This window comes from Nematostella vectensis, chromosome 2 (assembly GCF_932526225.1).
Source record: "Nematostella vectensis chromosome 2, jaNemVect1.1, whole genome shotgun sequence".
Lineage (NCBI taxonomy): Eukaryota > Metazoa > Cnidaria > Anthozoa > Actiniaria > Edwardsiidae > Nematostella > Nematostella vectensis.
Window position 1 is genome coordinate 6,644,283 of NC_064035.1, and position 21,115 is coordinate 6,665,397.

Below are 21,115 nucleotides of genomic sequence, written 5' to 3' on the forward strand. Positions count from 1 at the left end.
CAGGAACTGTATGTAGCCCGGGGGGAAGAGGGTACTTCAGGGGGTAAAAGTGTTAGGGGAGCACGTTGAGAAATTTGAAAAATACTCCTAATACTACAAAAATTGCTGCGACTTCTACAGCGTGAAAATGGTTTCACTTTCATAGCTAGCTGGGATAATTCTAGCACAAATACACGAGCAATTATGCTCTGTATTTGTTGATTTGTTCTTTCATCGCTTACTTCTGTGCTTCGTTTCACCGGGTTAGTAGGCACCCTTTGAGCCTACTGTGCATTAGGTATTCAAGTAAACACAGTCCCTATTGCCCTTCGCCACACAACCTAAGACATTGTTCGGGATTCCTGTGGATGGCGGTGTAGCAAGAGGAGAGGTCGCATTATCTACCACAGGAAACCTGAAGAACCACAGGAGACCCGACAAGATCATCCTCAGGGAGGGCGACGCGGAGACCGCGCTTCCTGTATCCCCAATCTCCGCGACGCCCTTGGTGCCCGAGGATGCGAAAAGAACGCCAGGAAATAGGCAGCCCGATTCAGCAGCTTGGGCTTCATACCATGACATCTTTAGAGAAAACCCCCAAAAACTTCCCTTATATTCTAGAAGTCACACTTTATGCAACAGTTTTGCTGTTTAACATATTTTAATTTTTCAAGAATTTTATTATAAATTCGATAATCGTTTCCTTTTTGTGTTGATTAAAAATAATATTTACGACAAGGTATTCATGAAAAATGCAGTATGAGTATTGAGAGGCCTTGGGCTGCTGCTTGGGGCTCAAACACGAAGGAAATACTATATAGCAACCACCGAACACAGAAATAGTGTTAGGGTTATATATAGGGTGTTTGTGATCTAGAGCCTAATACTATATAGCAATCACCGAACACAGAAATAGTGTTAGGGTTATATATAGGGTGTTTGTGATCTAGAGCCGAATACTATATAGCAACCACCGAACACAGAAATAGTGTTAGGGTTATATATAGGGTGTTTGTGATCTAGAGCCGACCCATACACGAGTCTGTTGGTATACAACGCTTCTAACATAATTTATACATCGGAGATAATTACACGAATATGGTTGCTTTTACACACAACAGTGTGAGTCATTTGCCACAACTATTAGTTATATTGTGGTCTAACCGTTTTTAATGCTTTTGAATAAAACAAAATCTTCAACGATTGCTTGTATTTATGTGTTCTGCGTTAATGTCGTTTTGGTTGACTACTGGTCTTCCTGTGTTAGGTTGAGTAACGGTCTTCCTGTGTCAGGTTGAGTACCGGTCTTCCTGGGTCAGGTTGAGTACCGGTCTTCCTGGGTCAGGTTGGGTACCGGTCTTCCTGGGTCAGGTTGGGTACCGGTCTTCCTGTATCAGATTGACTACCGGTTTTCCTTTGTAAGGTTGACTACCGGTCTTCCTGGGTCAGGTGGAGTACCGGTCTTCCTTTGTTAGGTTGAGTACTGGACTTCCTGGGTCAGGTTGGGTACCTGTCTTCCTGGGTCAGGTTGGGTACCGGTCTTCCTGGTTCAGGTAGAGTACCGGTCTTCCTGTGTCAGGTTTAGTACTGGTCTTCCTGGGTAAGGTTGAGTACCGGTCTTCCTGTGTCAGGTGGAGTACCAGTCTTCCTGTATCAGGTTGACTACCGGTCTTCCTTTGTTCGGTTGAGTACTGGTCTTTTTGTGTTAGGTTAAGTACCAGTCTTTCTGTGTTAGGTTAAGTACCAGTTTTTCTGTGTCAGGTTGAATACTGGTTATCCTGTGTCAGATTGACTACCGGTCTACCTGTGTCAGGTTGACTACCGGTCTTCCTGTGTCAGGTTGAGTCCCGGTCTTCATGGGTCAGAAGAAGTAACGGTCTTCCTGTGTTAGGCTGAAGCTTCATTCATTCTTATTTTCCAGCGCGCTTTCTGACGGCGTTACACGCGTGTAGGCTGTGATACGATCACTCTCCCTATTTTTAAGCCAGCAGAAGAGCTAGAGTGCATACTCTCGTTATCTGTACTCTGCCGACTGGATCTAGATCGTTGGTCCCAGTCCTCTTGGCCGTAGTGGTTGACGAGTTGACGGTACCTCTGCTCAGCGGGGAAATCAATGAGTGCTTCCTGGCTGTAACCCGAGTGCTTCGGGGATCCTTCGGAGTCTGATAAGTTGTAGTCACCTCGCTTGTTCTTACCAAGCCTGTTAAGTGAACACATGTGTTACAAATACATATAAAGTAGAACCCATGTGGAAGCGCCGTTTGGTTCGCCGAGCACCCAAAGGCGTGACGAACGACGAGAAACGCGGTTAATAGAACCCTACCACTCGGTCTGAGGGCTAGGTAGTAGTATTTCACGAGACGTTAGGGCTGTTGCTCTTATATCGAGTGTTTAAGTAAAAAATGCTCAGATAGAAAATGGTAAAAGTCTTACTTGAATTTCCTATAAAATGGTTTCTTGTTAGCGAGTTTTTGCTGAACGTCGTTGAAGTCCGCCTTGCTCGTCATGGTGATAGGGATTTCTTCCTGTGCGTCCTCTGATTGGCTGATTCGTGGATTACTACCAGATACATCACCTGCAATCATGCAAATATAACGATGATCAAACCCACGACATAGTTCGCGATGCTAATTAAAAAGAGCAAACAAAAAAAGACAATTTATATATCTAATCTGCGTTACGTGGTCAGACAAAGGTCGTCATAAGGCGGCTGAACGAGGCGAATTTTATGCCTTTGATTCGACCGCGCTCTAGAAATCCAGCATTCCATCTGTAATTATTTTTTTCCACCTTTTTCTAAAATGCGCCAGGGTCGATGCTGCAAAGTCACTCACAGGTTTTTGCGGTAGTTAACAATAGTTAATAATGTTTGTACCTGTACTGTTAGCATTTTGATTCGGGCCGTTGCGTATCCTTCCCTCCGAACTAGACTTCCACATCGGTCTATTGTCGGGAGCCAGCCGCGGTAAACTAGACCCTGTGGGTAAGGTGCAAAAGGAACACGTAAGGGATCTTGGAAAGATCCACATCAATACAGGTTTCCCGCGCGCTCTTTTAGACCATTTAGAAAAACACATTTGGTCGTTCATTCCTCCGTGGGGAGAGTTACTCGGGCACTTCATTTCAATTCGTCAGATGGCGCTGCAATCATTGACAACCTGGCGCGAAATGGAGACCGCAGACAAACCTTTTTTTTTCGACTTTTTTTTTCCGAGCTGGCTCTTGACCCTCCTACTTCTCCCGTTTTTTTTTTTTAATGTCCTTGTCTTATGTCCACGTCTTATGTCGATGTTATATTGTGTCGCGGATGTACACACTATGTCGTTATGTCGCCAGCATGCGTGGTGTTTAGGTTGTCATGTCATATTCATGTTTCTGGAACTATTGAAAGCCTTACCATTAACTGGAAGAGTGTTGACTTTCATCTGCCCTTCAGAGTGGGCTTTCTTCAGAGGTGCAGGTTTGCCATCAAAGACAGACTCGTCACCAGGCACGCTCGTCCTCCGCTGCTTCTCTCTTTTCTGGAACACTTCAGTTTTCTTTGCGTCAACGGCCGCTCGACCTCTTTTTTCCGACATTGACTGGCGACCAAACCCTTCTCTGTTGAAAGGGTTATCCGCTGGCAGATCTGGGCCTGCAAACACAACGTCCTTGCTATTTTCCTGCGACCAAGAGAAGCGCTTCGGCGAACTTTCGCTCGTGCTTGAGGAGTTGCGCGATCTCTCTTTGTTGTTTTCCTGCGACCAAGAGAAGCGGTTCGGCGCGCCATCGGTCACGGCGGGAGAATTGCGCATTTGCACCCTGCTATCTTCCTGCGACCACGAAAAGCGCTTTGGCGAACTTTCGCCAGTGCTAGAGGAGTTGCGCGATCGCTCCTTGTTGTCTTCCTGCGACCAAGAGAATCGTTGGGGCGCGCCTTCGGTCACGGCGGGAGAATTGCGCAGTCTCTCCAGAGCCTGGTCATAAGAAGGTAGAGTGTCTCTAGTGGACCCATTGGACCCTTCTGGTCTATTGGACCCTTCTGGTCTATTGGCAAGCGGGGCGGGCGGTGGCATGGTACCCTTTTCATTAAAGTGCTGCTTGATCTTGTGGTTGGTTACGACCGTGTGTCTGAACGAGTCGTTCCTCGGCGGCGGGAGCGGACTACGCCCCTCTCCTGTATTCTCTAGCGGGGGCGTCGGCATGGCTACGGTGGTGAACGGTCTGTCTGTGTCACGAGGTGGTCGAGCGCCACTTGGTGTAGACGCTGAGGAAGGCTGCTCCCTGAATGCTAGGGGACTGGAACGGGCAGGTTTATCCCGAAGGGGGCTATAGTACCCAGGACTCCGACTGACGGCATTGCAGTAAGATTCATTCCGCTGGACAGGGTTCCTGGATCTTGCGGGCGTCAAGTTTAATAGTGCGCCCGATTCGAATCCATCTATTTCATCATCTTCCAGGTATTCAGCTTGTTTGTCTGCTATTCGCATAACGAAAATCGCACGGTTGAATAAAGGAAATATATTTAAAAAAAATGAAAAACAATGATTAAAATCTTAATGGTAATTCCATAAAAGCAAACAAATAACTAATTTTTGTCGTGATATGAGTAGGGCAGGGAATGTATACACTAGGGCCTTTCCTAAAAGCTGACAGTTCCCATACCAGTTCTATTCACCACGAACTCGTATTTGTCTGACAGGTCTAAAGGTCATCCAATAGGGGTTTTGGGGCTGAGAGGTCACGTGACTTTTTGGGTGACAAACTTGCGCGCGCTCAGGCTTTTGGCGGCAAAATAACTGCAACAAAAAGCAACTTGATCGGCGCTTACGAAAAAAGCCAGAAAGTTTTTTTTTTCAGAAAAGGTTTATATTTCTTTAAAATTTTTTGTCGTTTGCTGGCGTGATGGGCACATTCTTTTTTATTTTGGCCGAAAAGGTCACGTGATCTCTAAGCACAGGTCCTTTATTTCAATGTAATAAGTGAAGCTTATTTCCGAAGTTGAATGTACGCTAAGCCTAAAGCCTTTACCTGGTCGATGCTCTATCACAGGCGGCTGCATTAATGTAGGAGGCTCGACACGTGTAGGGGTGTGGTCTCCACCCTCAATGGACCTCTCTTGGGGCGGGGCTTTTAGCACCTCGTGGGACCTCACCACCGTCCCGATATCGTTCTGCGGGTCGCGTTCTCTCGCTACAGTTGTTTCTATGAAGGCCTGTCCGAGTCTTGTGTTCTGCATGGCGCGACGTAAGCCATCTATCGCCTCTGTGTTGGTCAACCCCATGAAGGAAACATTGTTCACGCTCAAAAGCTGGTCTTCGGCTTTGAGCCGACCGTCCTGCACACAATAAAAAAAAGGATCTTCATTTATGCGTACTACGAACCAAACACATGAGTAAATTAAACCTCATTACAACGACATATGTCGTCATGTCGTCACTTTCGCCAAAAAGAAAAACGAGAGACGAGAGACACCTAGATTTCAGAGCAGAATCTCTAGGGAAACATACCTTAAAAGCGGCTCCACCTGCGATAACAGACTTGACGAAGATGCCCATGTCTATAGGGCTGTCCCTTCCACTGTCAGTGTCCGAAACCTTGCCCTTGACGCTAACGCCTAGGCCTGCTGCACCGGACATGTTAAGTGGAATCTTGAAGGTGAGCACCTGTTTCCCTTGCTCTCGCAGATAACGGGTGCTGTCCTCGTTAAGCTGGGAAAAAAATAATAAACATGGCACATGTCACACCCCAGTCTTGTGTCTTGTGCGGTAAGCACACAAAGCATAAAGGGAAGGGGGATTTATTAATAATCCTTACAAGATTGAAATAAGAAGAGTGCACTGTCATCGACATCGCAAAAATATATATTGATACTGGAAAAGTGTGACCAAAAGTGTTTACCTCAATGGCAGGCTTGGTGGGTGATTGCACCAGCTCCTCTCGCTGAATCAGAAGCTTTACCACGCCCTCTGTACTCCGCAAGATGTTCACTGCCTCCCCCTGATTCTTGCCTGTCATTGGCATCCCATTCACCTAAACCACAACACGGGATTAATGAGGGGTTGGGGCTCAGAATACGACATATCACAGTCAACACTATCCTTAGCGGACCCCTCGGATGGCGCGATTACCTAGAGAGCGTTACCAAGAGACCATGATACATCATGGTCTCTTGGGGTTACTTAAAGCCACGCTTTAAAATTGTTTATAATGAAAAAAGTTAACTCTTGCGTTTTCTAGCGTGAAACCAGGTTTTGTCAAAGTTCAGTTCGTTTGATATTCGGTTTTTGTATTCTGTCCTGTTTGATAATTTCGGTGTTGTTTGACAGTTATCTTATTCCAAGCCTTCCACAAGGACGTCTACTGTAGCTTCACAGTTTCTCAATAAAACACGTGAAAAGTTGCGGAGCGGTTATTAACAAATGCCAAAGCCTCACTTTTGTGCTAGATTTCTATAGTATCCCTATCATCTGAAAAACGAACTGTTATCCAAATAAAGATGAAACGATCGACTTGGGTTATCAACCTCTGGCACCATACCTCGATAATCTGGTCACCACCTCTTAACCGACCATCCTCGATGGCTGCACCTTTAGCAAGAATACTCTTGACAAATATGGGGGTGTGGCCGCCAGCAGGATTATCTCTGGTTGTTATACTGAACCCTAAACCATCACCACCTGGGAAAAGTAAAACCCTTAACTACAATGATATCTTGGATATATTTCTTAAAACTTTCAATTGGTGCCCTGGTAGAGTGGATATCACTTAAAGCGCCGTGAGCGCTTATTAAATTTAGAGGCACAGGAGTGAAAGAGAACAGGACGTGAAAGCCGTACCTTTATTCAGCTCTAGCAACATCCTCTTGCTAACCACCTTGCTGCTTAACATTGGTGGAGGTGCGCCTGCTTGTATTGAAAAAACAAAAACAAAATGTGTTAAGCAAAATTAGTACACATATACATCAATAGGATTGAAAATGCTGAATGACCTATGAATAAAATTATTTCATAGTTCGGTGAAAGTCCATCGAGTTCTATTTCTTTTGTGATAACCAGTAGTAAATTAAAAAAAAATAGAAAAATACACTAAAGTTTGAAGGTATGGCAATTATTACATGGCCGTGCCGACTAAATTGCCAACTAAATTGATTGACAACATAAGAGGAAGAAGGGAGTCAAGTAAAATCTCTGTTTACTACTCTAGTTTTGTAAATAAGTGTGGGCGGCCAGTGAGTTTCACTGGCTGGACAAGAGGCATAAAATGGCCAGTTGAGGAAAAACCCATTACATAACCAAAATGAAGATAATGTTAGTAAAATTGTACTTTAGTTAGAATGGTTTTGCAAGTACTTACCCTGGCTGTTATCTCTGAATCCAGGTGGTGGCTCAATACCATCAGGACTTCTTGGACTCTTGGGAAAACCTGGGCTTCTGGGTATTCCTGGACTAACTGGACTTCTAGGAAGACCAAAATTTTGAGGAATTTCTGGTTTTGTCATACTTGCTTTTTCTTTGTCTTTGTAAACAGCTTTTATTACAACAGGTTCTGGTTGAAAACTGGCAGAGGGAGGTTTGTCATGTTTAGTGGGTTTCTTTGTGTTGCCTGACACAAATGATGAGGACGCTGATACGGCAAGCTTGATAACTGGTGAACGGATTGCAGAGTCAAACACCTCTTGAGCTCTGAGAATTAATAATAAAAGGATGAATGAATAAAACATTAAAAATATGAATGAGTAAACGAATAAGCTTTTAAGCTTAGTTGCAACACAAAAAAGCAAATCAATATTTGCCCCAGTCAGCATCAGTGATTGAAGCAAATGTTAGAAGGTATAATAGCAGAATGGATGCAAAGCATAGAATAAAGAATGAGGTCATTTATTTTATATCATGCGCGGAAGGGGGTCTGCAAGACATTTTGTTCAATTAATATATAAAATATATATAATATATTATGAATATAATGTTTTTTTTTCCTAGAATAGTTATTATTTCTTGATGTGAGGGTTGTCCAACACTGTATCACATTGGCCATTTCGAAATGGCCATTTGTTAAGCACTAGTGGCAAATGGCCAAATGGTAATATAACACTGTAGCATAGGACTTAAGGGGGGGGGGGGGTGGTCCTATAGACCCATACTTAGCATATATAGGGTCTATTCAGAATTAGAAGAACCAAGGCTTAGGAATAGGGCTAATACAATCGTGGATATGGTGGAAAGTAAGGGGAAGGGGTGGTCCACCATACATAGCAGACACATAGCACTGCAAGTACCATGGCCAAGGGATAGGGCTATGTGGCAAATGGTGGATATGGTGAAAAGCAAGGGGGAGGGGTGGTCCACCATACATAGCAGACACATAGCACTGCAAGTACCATGGCCAAGTCATAGGGCTATGTGGCAAATGGTGGATATGGTGGAAAGTAAGGGGAAGGGGTGGTCCACCATACATAGCAGACACATAGCACTGCAAGTACCATGGCCAAGGGATAGGGCTATGTGGCAAATGGTGGATACGGTGGAAACGGTGGATATGGTGAAAAGCAAGGGGGAGGGGTGGTCCACCATACATAGCAGACACATAGCACTGCAAGTACCATGGCCAAGGGATAGGGCTATGTGGCAAATGGTGGAAATGGTGGATATGGTGAAAAGTACAGGGAGAGGTGGTCCCCCATACATAGCAGACAAGACGACACATAACACTGCAAGTAACATGGCCAAGGGATAGGAGTATGTGGCAAATGGTGGATTTGGTGAAAGCAAGGGGGAGGGATGGTCCACCATACATAGCAGACACATAGCACTGCAAGTACCATGGCCAAGGCATGGGGCTATGTGGCAAATTGTGGATATGGTGAAAAGTATGGGGGAGGGGTGGTCCCCCATACGTAGCAGACAAGACGACACATAGCACTGCAAGTAACCTGGCCAAGGGATAGGAGTATGTGGCAAATGGTGAATATGGTGAAATGTAAGGGGGAGGGGTGGTCCACCGTACATGGCAGACACATAGCACTGCAAGTACCATGGCCAAGGGATAGGGCTATGTGGTAAATTGTGGATATGGCGGAAATGGTGGATATGGTGAAATGTAAGGGGGAGGGGTGGTCCACCATACATAGCAGATATTCAACACTGCAAGTACCATGGCCAAGGGATAGGGCTATGTGGCAAATGGTGGATATGGTGGAAATGGTGGATATGGTGAAAAGTAAGGGGGAGGGGTGGTCCACCATACATAGCAGACAGTTTACACTGCAAGTACCATGGCCAAGGCATAGGGCTATGTGGCAAATGGTGAATATGGTGGAAATAGTGGATATGGTGAAAAGTATGGGGGAGGGGTGGTCCCCCATACGTAGCAGACAAGACGACACATAGCACTGCAAGTAACATGGCCAAGGGATAGGAGTATGTGGCAAATGGTGGATATAGTGAAAAGTAAGGGGGAGGGGTGGTCCACCATACATAGCAGACACATAGCACTGCAAGTACCATGGCCAAGGCATAGGGCTATGTGGCAAATGGTGGATTTGGTGGAAATGGTGGATATGGTGGATATGGTTAAAAGTATGGGGAAGGGGTGGTCCACCATACATATAGCAGACAGTTTACACTGCAAGTACCATGGCCAAGGCATAGGGCTATGTGGCAAATGGTGGATATGGTAGGGGAGGGGTGGTCCACCATACATAGCAGACACATAGCACTGCATGGCCAAGGCATAGGGCTGTTTGGCAAATGGATGCCCAATGATACCAATCAAAATGCTTCGTTTTGGCAAGTACGGCATCGCTCACTGGTTCCGTCTCGTAGGCCTTCAGCCTACTCGACTGCTGCGCAGACTGCTTTTCATTTTCTTATTATTGAAATAATAATAGTGCCACAATGTAATATTTGTAAGAAAATTAAACATTTGACAGGGATAAGATATTTCCTTTATATTTACCATAAGGTTATACAGTAAGTAAATGTTCTCAGCTAATAATTCTATCTAATGTCTCTAATAGACAATAACGAGTGACTTTTTAAGTTTAACCACACTGACCACTGCTACAGGTTTTTGGGCTTACATTAGTCATGGCCATGTCCTGATAACAATGGAGCTATACCTTTTATTGTATTTGCACTATTAGTCATAGTCCAATTTCTTGCTTGGAGTGCTAGACACAGTAATGTAACGTTTACGAGCAGTCACACCTATTCCGGGAAATATTTATTATCCAAACTATCGCGTTATCATTATTGCCTTATTAGAAGGGCCTTCTTTTTTTTTTCTAAAAAACTACGATTTCCATTAGTACATAAAGACGGTTTGAAAAAAATAATAAAAACTAAGCAGTGCCTTAATATGTTATATGTTGTGTCGTTTGAAAACGAGGCAACACAACAATATCATTTTCACTTGTCATTTCAAAAATTTTCACATAGAAGGTTTGAACAAAATGTCATTCTTAAAAACGAGGTAAAACATCAGTATTATTTGTTGTTGTTTTGTTCGCACGTCGAAACAGCACGATTGAAATAGGTTGTTTCTGCCTTTTTGTTTGCCGTGGCTTTTTAGTATTACCTTTCAAACCTTTATACTGTTCCAGGCACTTTTACAAGCTATCGCACCTAGACAACTGACAAAGAAGTGACTGCTTGGGTTATCATTAACTTCACGATTTTCCTAGCGCATATAGACAGTGTATAGACGGTTTGAAGAAAAAGGCTTTCTTAGAAAAACGAGGCAAAGCATGCATCAATAATATTTGTGGTTGTGAATTTCGCATCTCGAAACACCACGTTTGAAAAGGGCATCCGTTAAAAGAATGAGGAACACAGCATTATCATAATCCTCTCGGAGACCTAGCTACCTATACTTCCAAAGGAATTTACCATTTTAGTAAGTTGCATGGGACTCAATGGGCTTAATTTATAAGATAAATCATTTGAGTGGGAAGATATAACATAGTTTGTCTTGAAAGCGATATCATTAAATTCTATATTGATATTTTAGAAAATAAACAGGATATTAATTGAGAAGCCGGCTTCGGTTGACATTCTAAGGTGAGAACTTCTAACGAAATCCACCATAGTCCACCATTTGTCATAGGTACTTAGAGTGCCAAGTATCCCCCTTACTTTTCACCATATCCACAATTTGCCACATAGCCCTATACCTTGGCCATGCAACTTGCATTGCTAGGTGTTTGCTATCTATGGTGGACCACCCCTCCCCCTTACTTTTCACCATATCCACCATATCCGCCATTTGCCACATAGCCCTATGCCTTGGTCATGGTACTTGCAGTGCTATGTGTCTGCTATGTATGATGGACCACCCCACCCCCTTATTTTTCAACATATCCACCATATCCACCATTTGCCACATAGCCCTATCCCTTGGCCATGGTACTTGCAGTGTTGAATATCTGCTATGTATGGTGGACCACCCCTCCCCCTTACATTTCACCATATCCACCATTTCCGCCATATCCACAATTTACCACATAGCCCTATCCCTTGGCCATGGTACTTGCAGTGCTATGCGTCTGCCATGTACGGTGGACCACCCCTCCCCCTTACATTTCACCATATACACCATTTGCCACATAGCCTTATGCCTTGGCCATGGTACTTGCAGTGCTAGGTGTCTGCTATGTATGGTGGACCACCCCTCCCCCTTACTTTTCACCATATCCACCCTTTCCACCATATCCACCATTTGCCACATAGCCCTATGCCATGGCCATGGTACTTGCAGTGTCGACTGCCTGCTATATGTATGGTGGACCACCCCTCCCCCTTACTTTTCACCATATCCACCCTTTCCACCATATCCACCATTTGCCACATAGCCCTATGACTTGGCCATGGTACTTGCAGTGCTATGTGTCTGCTATGTATGATGGACCACCCCACCCCCTTATTTTTCAACATATCCACCATATCCACCATTTGCCACATAGCCCTATCCCTTGGCCATGGTACTTGCAGTGTTGAATATCTGCTATGTATGGTGGACCACCCCTCCCCCTTACATTTCACCATATCCACCATTTCCGCCATATCCACAATTTACCACATAGCCCTATCCCTTGGCCATGGTACTTGCAGTGCTATGCGTCTGCCATGTACGGTGGACCACCCCTCCCCCTTACATTTCACCATATACACCATTTGCCACATAGCCTTATGCCTTGGCCATGGTACTTGCAGTGCTAGGTGTCTGCTATGTATGGTGGACCACCCCTCCCCCTTACTTTTCACCATATCCACCCTTTCCACCATATCCACCATTTGCCACATAGCCCTATGCCATGGCCATGGTACTTGCAGTGTCGACTGCCTGCTATATGTATGGTGGACCACCCCTCCCCCTTACTTTTCACCATATCCACCATTTCCACCATATCCACCATTTGCCACATAGCCCTATGCCTTGGCCATGGTACTTGCAGTGTTGACTGTCTGCTATGTATGATGGACCACCCCACCCCCTAACTTTTTACCATATCCACCATTTGTCACGTAGCCCTATCCCTTGACCGTGGTACTTGCAGTGTTGACTGTCTGCTATATGTATGGTGGACCACCCCTCCCTCTTACTTTTCATAACTGTTGCCATAGATTTGTCCCTTAGCCCAGATACTTGCAGTGCTAAATGACTTTTATGTATTGATCTCCGTGCTATCAGATGCTTGCAGTGCTAGAAAAACTGTAATGTTATTGATTTATAGGACCATCAATCCCCCTGAAAGCCACATTCTACTGCATTATATTACCATTTGGCCATTTGCCACTAGCGCTTGACAAATGGCCATTCCAAATGACAAATGGCCAATGTGAGACAGTGCTGGACAGTATTGCTTGATGTGCCATTTTTTTCAGGATAAGTTATGCACTAATTTGTCAGCCTTCATACAATGAAAAATGGTTTGTCCAAATTATATAAAATCAGCATTTCATGAAGCCTAAGTATATAATACCTTGAATTGGAGAGATCCATTAGATTCTGGCCATTGACCTCTAGTATTCTATCAGCGACCTGCAAAACAGAAGGGATGCAATTATCACATATGACATGCTTCTTATAAACAGATATACATCAAGAGTGGCAGATAGACAAACAGCAAGAAAGGCAGACAGATACATAGTGTAGGCATGTAGACAAACAGATAACGAGACAGACGGAGAGACTTTTGAATCATTTTTTGATGGCCTACAATACATAATTCTAAGGTAACTTATTCTACATACCTGTAGTTTCCCATTTCTCGATGCACATTTCCCAGGAGCTATTTCCCGCACTATTAGCCCTATTTCCCTGTCAAGATGGAAATGGAAATACCACAACATACTTTATCAATCAAAAACCTAGAAAAGGCAGATGGATAAGTAAAGACATCAAATACTGTACCTGCCATCAGCAGTTTTGTAAGGTTTGACAGTAAAGCCAAGGTCATCTTCATTGTCAGGATGCAGCTCAATCATTATAACATCATCAGAACTGTCACTGAACAAAACTCAATATAAGTATAGCCCTATCTTCTATACACATTCAGAACTTTCAATACATGCCTAAATATTAATCACTTTTCTGTCATTCAGATTGTAAAATTGATGGTCAGTCACAATCATAATTAACATCATCATGTCATCAGCACTAGCACTTCATCAGCCTCAACAACACCAGTATCATCTTCATAATAAATTTTATCATGACCATGACTATCATTGCCAATTTCCTCACCATCATTTTTACCGGGCTTCTGGAACTACGCGAAAAAAAACTCAAAATTATGCGGGATTCTTGGATAAATTACGCGCTAAATTACGTGGAAAATCAATCATTATGCACTAAATTACGCGGAGTTTTGCAATACATTTTTCGTTAAAAATCAAAATTTTGCGGGAATCTTTACTGAATTACGCGCTAAATTACACGGAATATCAACCGTTACGCCCAAACTACATTTTGTACTGAAGGAAAGCACGAAATAACTTGAAAAGGTTATTTTTTTGCGTGAAAATATCTTAGGCAAGTTTTCATTGGCTCCTAGCCACCAGCCAATTAAAAAAGGTATTTTATTATTAGTCCTAGGCCTTCGCGGTTTAGCAAAGAACGCCTAGTCATTTTATTTGTTTTCGAAATTCAGTTCGAAATATCACACTTTTACGAAGAATATCTTTTTTTACGAGAAATAGAGGTAAGAACCCTAAAAGAACACATCAGCTGTGCAACTTAATGTTTTGTCTTTCAAACTTTAGCCAAATTACGCGTAAATTTGTGGATTACGCGGAAAAAGCTGAATTACCCGCTTCCGCACAAGCGCGTAATTCCAGAAGCCCTGTTTTTATCATCATCATATTCAATGCCATCATCATTGCCAGCATCATCTCCATCATGATTATCTACATCATAGCCATCATCAAATGCATCACCATCATTACTGCCAGCATCATTTCAATCACCATCAACTGCCAACATCAGTTTTATCACACCCATTCATCATCATCATCTCTAAACCACCATCATTATCCTGACAAAAATGCTCATATTATCATCATCATCAACTTTAGTATTTCACAATGATCATTCCCAAATTATGTTAGGGTTCTATGATACATGCAAAAGAAACACTCACTGAAGCTATACACACATACTAACAAACTTTAACCAGTAACACCTTTCTACATTTACAAATATGACAACACATCCGGCAAGATATACATTTTGGAATACCACAATAACTGGATAAAATAAATAGTTTGTCCACTCTTCAACTGAATAATAATACAATACAACAACCATTTGGTATACGTACTCACTACTGTAGGAATTTGTGCGCTCTCGCTCATGTGGATACTGTTGATGATGATATGATGGAAAATCATTTAATTGTTCTTTCCTAGGTAAACTGACAGTGGCCTGAGGTTGATATCTCCCAGATGATCTTAGCTGATCTTTTTGACGCTCCTCTTGTAACTCTGCCCAGCGATCAAGAACAGGGTTATCAACAAACATGCTCTGACGAGCTGAGTTCCTTCCTAGTGTAAAGGCATCCAAATCATCATCCTTGTGCTCAAAATCACAAGAGGATTCTTTGAGCATGTCTTCAGGGTGGTTCTCATTAAAATCGAAAGTCTTATTTTTTTTCATTGGAGTTCCGATTGCCACAAATGCAGTCTCTCCTGTAGGTAGAACTCTTGGAGTTGCAATAACCTCATTGCTCTCAGAGTTAACAGAGTCCAATTCCATACGAGCACGCACATCGATAGATATCCCAGAATCTTCCTCTGAAGGGCTTTCTGATGTAGACACAGAGACAGGTTGCTCCTTTTTCTTTGTGTTTGGGGGTCTAGGTGCCACAGGTGGAGGGCTGGGTTTTAGTTTTACTTTAGGATCACTTGTTATTAGTTTTGGCAATGCACGATTATTGTGATTTTCATCTCTAATAGTTTCAGGTGACACTCTGTTGTTCTGGTTGATGGTTCTCACAGTATTTGTCTCATTGTTAAATAAATCAGAATTAGAAATGTCATTAAGTCTGTCTTCTCCATTACAGGATTGCTTTGTAGTGGGAGACTCTTCATATACTGCATTCAGCTAAAACAAAAATAAATGTCAGAAAATTTAAGGCCATTTAATTCAATTGTACTTCCGTTGCAATGGTATAAATAATGCACTGCCCCCACCCCCCAAAAAAATTACTGGCTGACAAAATCATAGTTAGTAAAGGGAGATGGCTAGGATACTCGGTGAAGGCACTCTCTGATGTTGAACCAACCTATCATGCGGTCACAAGGTGTACAAACGAAGCGTAGAGTACAAGAAACACATGAAAGGAATTTATGAATATGCGCATTCAGGCACAAATCGTTTATCAATTCTTTGAAACTTTTCTATTCTTATTCACTTACTTTTAATCTTTGTCTTTATCACTTTGTAAGTTTTATCGCCATTATATCCCAAGCTCTACAGCCCTAGAAAATTAGTTCTATACAGCCATGTATATTTTTCAAAGTGCCGAGCGGCGCTTAAATTCTATCGTAGTAGAGCTCTATCAGAGAAACTTGGTGAGCTTTTGCGGTAAGTATAGTAGCGTCTGCATAAATACTGAAGACTTTTCCTAAAGATCAAAGTGCAGTATTGATGCAAACAACAACGATTCTATGCTACTCCATATAATCTCTTGTACTGTACGCACGACTTGTGCACAGTCATGGTCATATAACTTGGAAATAAGAGAACAATAACATGTCTCTTTGAAGTTGGCCTTGTTTCCAAACCAGTCCCCTCTACTAACTATGACAAAATAAAGCAGTTATATTTGTACCATATTTTAGTGTACAAAGAATGGAGCATACTTTACCTCCCTCTAATCTCTTTTTGAACAAAGTCTCCCCCCCCCCCAAAAAAAAATTTCCCACAATGCAAAATCATAATACTCTTAGAAACAACTTCAGCCCTAGGGTACTACAATATAGCTGATAAACTCTATGATTAAAGGTCTAATAAAAAAAGTTTATTTAAGACAAAAATCAAGTTAAATAAATAGAGACACAACAAAGAAAGACCCTAAAAGAAGCTGTAGTTGAAAGTATGAGGTGGTCTCAACCCCATTGACAAAAGTTAAAGACTTTTAAAGTATGCCATCTACTGTAGACGTCAAAAGTTAAAGACTTTTAAAGTATGCCATCTACTGATGTCCTCAGAGCCTAGTGCTATAGCCTTAATCTCAACATGTTTGGCATGACAAACTTGACAGACATGTTATCACTGTGGTTTCCAAAGATAACTCAAAGTATGCCTAACATTTGAATAACAAACAAGTTGCTTATGGCAGGGTTATGCAAGCTTAATGCTAATGTCATAAAAATACTACACATTTCACTCAAAAAAAAAAACTGGAAAACTAATAATGCAAATAATGAATACAATCCAAACTAGGCTAAGGTGTTACACAAGCCTGGTTACAAAAGTATCAAAGAACTGAATTATGTGAATATCAGAATTGGTGACCAAGATTCCCAATAGAGGCAGCATTAAGATCACTCAGATATAAGGAAATCCTAAGAGAGATTTTCTTAAAAGTGATGACCACATGGTGTCAATTAAGTGCAAATAAAAATTTAATTACAAAATCCAGGCATTTCATTGTACTTCAAATATCAAAGCTTTCTGTCAAAAAGTCAGCATTTTATGCCAAGTTTATGTCAGCCAAAATAAACAAGTATTTTTTTCTAATAATAGCAATGTTTGTTTTTGACAAGCTTGATAAAATTCAATGATGAATCATTAAATAAATAAAAAGTAAACTTTTCTTAAAGTGTGGAAACTGGAGAGATTGAGGGATTTATTTATCATTAGTTTGATTGCTCCAACACAAAACAACAACAATGGTGATCATGACTGCTCAAAGCTGAGCTTAAAGACATGATTGTGAATTGTGTGACTTCTCCAAAGCCAAACAGTGCATTCACAGATTAGTATCTTAGAAGACCATATGTTTTTGCACAGAAAATTAACACCAAAAGATAAAAAAGCCTGAGGGATAATAAACTGACACTAGGAGTTCTGTATTTGTTGATGTTCATAACACAACAAGTTGAAAAATGGATGCATGATTAGTGATAATTGCTTAGAATTCAAGTGTTTTATATGAGAATTATAATCTATTCACTTATTTTAAGTGCTTTCTGGCATCACATGTACATTGAAAAAATGACATAATCTTCATGATAGCACAGGACTAAAGATATTTGCAGAGATGGACATCAAACAAAGCATTCCAAGGAATGTGATTTCATGGCCAACAGGTTTTATAGTACCCAGTCAAAATGCAATAGGGCACTCTTAAGAATTATGAGTTTCTTTGAAGTATTCTAAACTGTTAAGTGCAAAACAATGGTCTCCTGCTACTTAAACATCTCAGAAACATTTAGAGGAATTTAATGAATTTTATCCTTAAACAAGAACTGACATTTCAGTGATATGAGCAAAACAGACTGAATTCAGGTTTTGGACAAATGTGGAAATCATTTTGTGAAGGGAAAAAGGTGCAATGAATGGTGATTAACCCTGGGAAAATATACAGTAGAGCAGAACAATGGTGAATAGGATTAAGCTATTTTTACGCAAATACTTATTGTATATAATGCTGGTCCTTATACTCAGTATCAAACATAGAATTATTTTACATCATATATAGGACCATCCTAGCAGTGGAAACTGCACATGTTATCAGCACAAGGGATGGGGTACCTTGTCTCTATCATCCAAAACATCGCAGACAAGATCATCTGGATCTAGGATGCCTTGATCAGTAATGGTCTCTAAAACTTGCACATCTACTCTATCCGCTGCCGCCTAAAACACATAATAAAATAATGATCATATAACAGAATTCTAGTATATACACTTTGAAATCTGGGGTGGTATAAGTAGGATCACAGTGACCAAAACGCCGGAGGGATTATAATGATGAATTATGCCTAAGGGGGCGGCAACGTTGTCCCAAATGGCACCATAAACTTTCGAAAAACTTCCTGATCTGCAATAATACAACATGGCTAGAATTCGAATACCCTATGAACATAACTGGAAAGCTAAAACTTAGTATCAAAAAATATTCAAGAAGCAAACCAAAATGTCTAGTTGTTAGTTATCAGAAAGTTCGAACTATGCATGCCGAATTCGAAACCAGATTGCACGACATGACATGCATAGACAAGGCAAATTCCACAGATAAAGATTCTTCTTAAAATGCTAGATCAAAGAAATCTTTTTTCCTTTCCACAGCTTGAAAGGTAAAAATTGCAGTTATGGAATTCAGACTATAAGTCTGAGAGTCGTTTGTTGTGTTTAAACGTGTGTAAACTGACACAAACCATCGACAAGATTCTAGTCGTACTACAACTACAGATTTCTTTATCCTCGCAATGTTAACACAGAATATAAATACACAGAATAAATAGATTTCTTCAAATGAAGCCATCCCTAGCTATTCGAAATCAAATGGCGGATTATCTGGGATTTTATTCGTATTTACGAAGGAATCAGTAAATTCAAATTACGAAGTCTCGACTATCAAGCGTCGCTAAAACTAGCGTGTCAAATGACACAAGAACAATAGCAGGAACCCACTAAAACCACAACTAGAGCGTGTTGAGGGTCTAGCAAGTGTAATAACCGACATTGGTGTCCGAGGGACGCCGTAGGAGTATGTAACTACGATACAAACCTTGTTTGTTGCCTTTCTATAACGAGCGATGGCGCGCTCTGTAAGTTCCGCGACCGTCAAATCACCGCTTCCACAAGGCACTATAACTTTGGTAGCGCCAAAACAAACTACAACCTTCATCATAGCACGATGGAATGCCCTTTGATACACAATAAGGCCCGTGAAAACATCGCAACTCGCTCACTCGATGGTCGAGTTCGTTCAAGGAAATGTTAGTTTATCTTTATCAGCATAAATTATTACGAAAACTGTTGAGCTCGTGACCACGTGAGGGTATTGGCCAATCAGCAGCGGTATACATATAGCCGCGGGCAGCGTCTCGTGAAGACTAGTGGGGAGGGGTGAGGCAGGCTGCTAATTCGTTTCCGCCGCATAAACAATAAATCCCTTTTGCGATGATGTCATAGGCTTGCGTAACCAATAATCGGAAATATCAATCCGACGACATCACTAAATATTACTCACTACACGCTAAATCCCGCATAATCCTTATCACATATGACTATATAAAAGGACGATACCATCGGAAAAAAATATTTTGTGGTCGCATTTCACTACTGTAGCGGTATGTGGCTAAACCAAAAAAAAAACTGTATGCATTTTACAGCTCGGACAATATAGCGACTTAATATAGCCTAGTTTCCTTCATGATTTTCGCGCCGGGTTACATTACATTCGTCCGTCACGGCATTTTGGCTGAGCGTCACTGGACGAAAGAAGTCTGGGGGCTCTAGTACCCAGGGTAATTGCGCGAAAATAAAAACACTCTAGAAATGGAACGAAACGCCATGGATAAAAGACATAATGAAATACCAGAGGGTAAATAATCGAGAAACCCGACTGGCAGCGAAAACTAAATATAAAAGTATACAAGCGCTAGATGTAATAATATGATATTCAGATAATAATCACAAAGAGGTATAATTATGTTTCTATCATTAATGCATATTAAAAATGATGATAATAATGAAAATAGTGGTACTGATAGTTTGTATTATGAAGCCAAGCATATTTGATCAAAATAAGGTCAAACCTTAACGATTAACTGATTAATAATTAATCATAACTTAGATGTAATACGGAATATATTTCATGCTACCATGCGTTAGACTATAACTGAAACATCTAAATTCAATTCTACACTAAATACATATAAGGTCTTTTTACTTACTTTTTTTGGTTGCTGCTTAAAAACAGCTAAATCTTTGTAGTTCTCTTTGCGGCTTGTCATGTCCTCTCTGAAAGGCGCTTATTCATTTGCGACATGCACAATTATTTGAAAACATTCAATTGAAAATTATCCATATTCAATAAAAACTCTCTTATCACTTCGCGCGAATGTAATTGTGAGGACTTTTCGCTTTTGTTTCTGACCTCTATATGAGCGCTTATCTAAACTGAGTAGAGTTGAAAGGTGATTTTGCTCGCCGTTTAGTACTGTTGTTGTTCTAGTAGTAGGAATTCGAACTGATATGGTCGGATCCCATAATGAGCTAGAGAGAATTGTGGGCTCAATTGCATTCCTTTCATTCCCGTCACGCAGTCACGGCGGGAAGGCACAACTATGAAAAATAGCGTGCACTTGACCACCACACCGGAAGAAGGCAAAAATAGCAGGGCTAGAATCAGTTTCCCTTCCCACAAAACGCGACCTTATAATTTAATCACATAATAAAAGTTACTTTTTTCAGCTACAGTAGACGTAGAAACGTCGTTCCGAAAAAATAAATACTCCCTACGAAACGTTTACAAAATGCGCAAAAATTATGCGAGCAAAAAAAAAAAGTGGGCGCAAAAGATGATATTGCTAGAAGTACATGAAAACAACCATTTTAAAGGTCTTGGTAGAGATTTTAAGGGTGGGAGAGGGTGAACCAACCCCTTTCGGCTGGTCAAGATGGTTGGATGACCGGGTTG

At 41.5% G+C, this 21,115-nt stretch overlaps 1 protein-coding gene and 1 long non-coding RNA gene across 5 annotated transcripts; one reads left to right on the plus strand and one right to left on the minus strand.

Annotated features, from left to right (window-relative positions):
• Window positions 1-621: 621 nt before the first annotated feature.
• LOC5517957 (partitioning defective 3 homolog) lies at window positions 622-20,706 on the minus strand. 4 transcript variants are annotated; one of them, XM_032362423.2, is made up of 16 exons: window positions 20,370-20,706; window positions 18,220-18,324; window positions 14,780-15,561; window positions 13,372-13,467; window positions 13,212-13,278; window positions 12,941-12,999; window positions 7,315-7,643; window positions 6,798-6,866; window positions 6,499-6,638; window positions 5,860-5,991; window positions 5,469-5,669; window positions 4,990-5,296; window positions 3,377-4,438; window positions 2,855-2,956; window positions 2,413-2,554; window positions 622-2,179 (listed from the first exon to the last, which is right to left on the minus strand). In XM_032362423.2, exons 1-16 carry the CDS (start codon window positions 20,427-20,429, stop codon window positions 1,918-1,920), a joined length of 3,915 nt encoding a protein of 1,304 aa, XP_032218314.2. In that variant the 5' UTR covers window positions 20,430-20,706; the 3' UTR covers window positions 622-1,917. The 4 variants fall into 4 exon arrangements, with proteins under 4 accessions (XP_032218314.2, XP_032218313.2, XP_032218312.2 ...); XM_032362422.2 differs by lacking the exon at window positions 20,370-20,706 and adding an exon at window positions 19,199-19,432 and having other exon boundaries at window positions 3,377-4,435; XM_032362421.2 differs by lacking the exon at window positions 20,370-20,706 and adding an exon at window positions 19,199-19,432.
• On the plus strand, window positions 17,982-18,356 carry LOC125561093. Its single transcript, XR_007307114.1, has 2 exons — window positions 17,982-18,067; window positions 18,167-18,356. It is a non-coding gene; the product is annotated as an uncharacterized LOC125561093 (long non-coding RNA).
• Window positions 20,707-21,115: the final 409 nt, after the last annotated feature.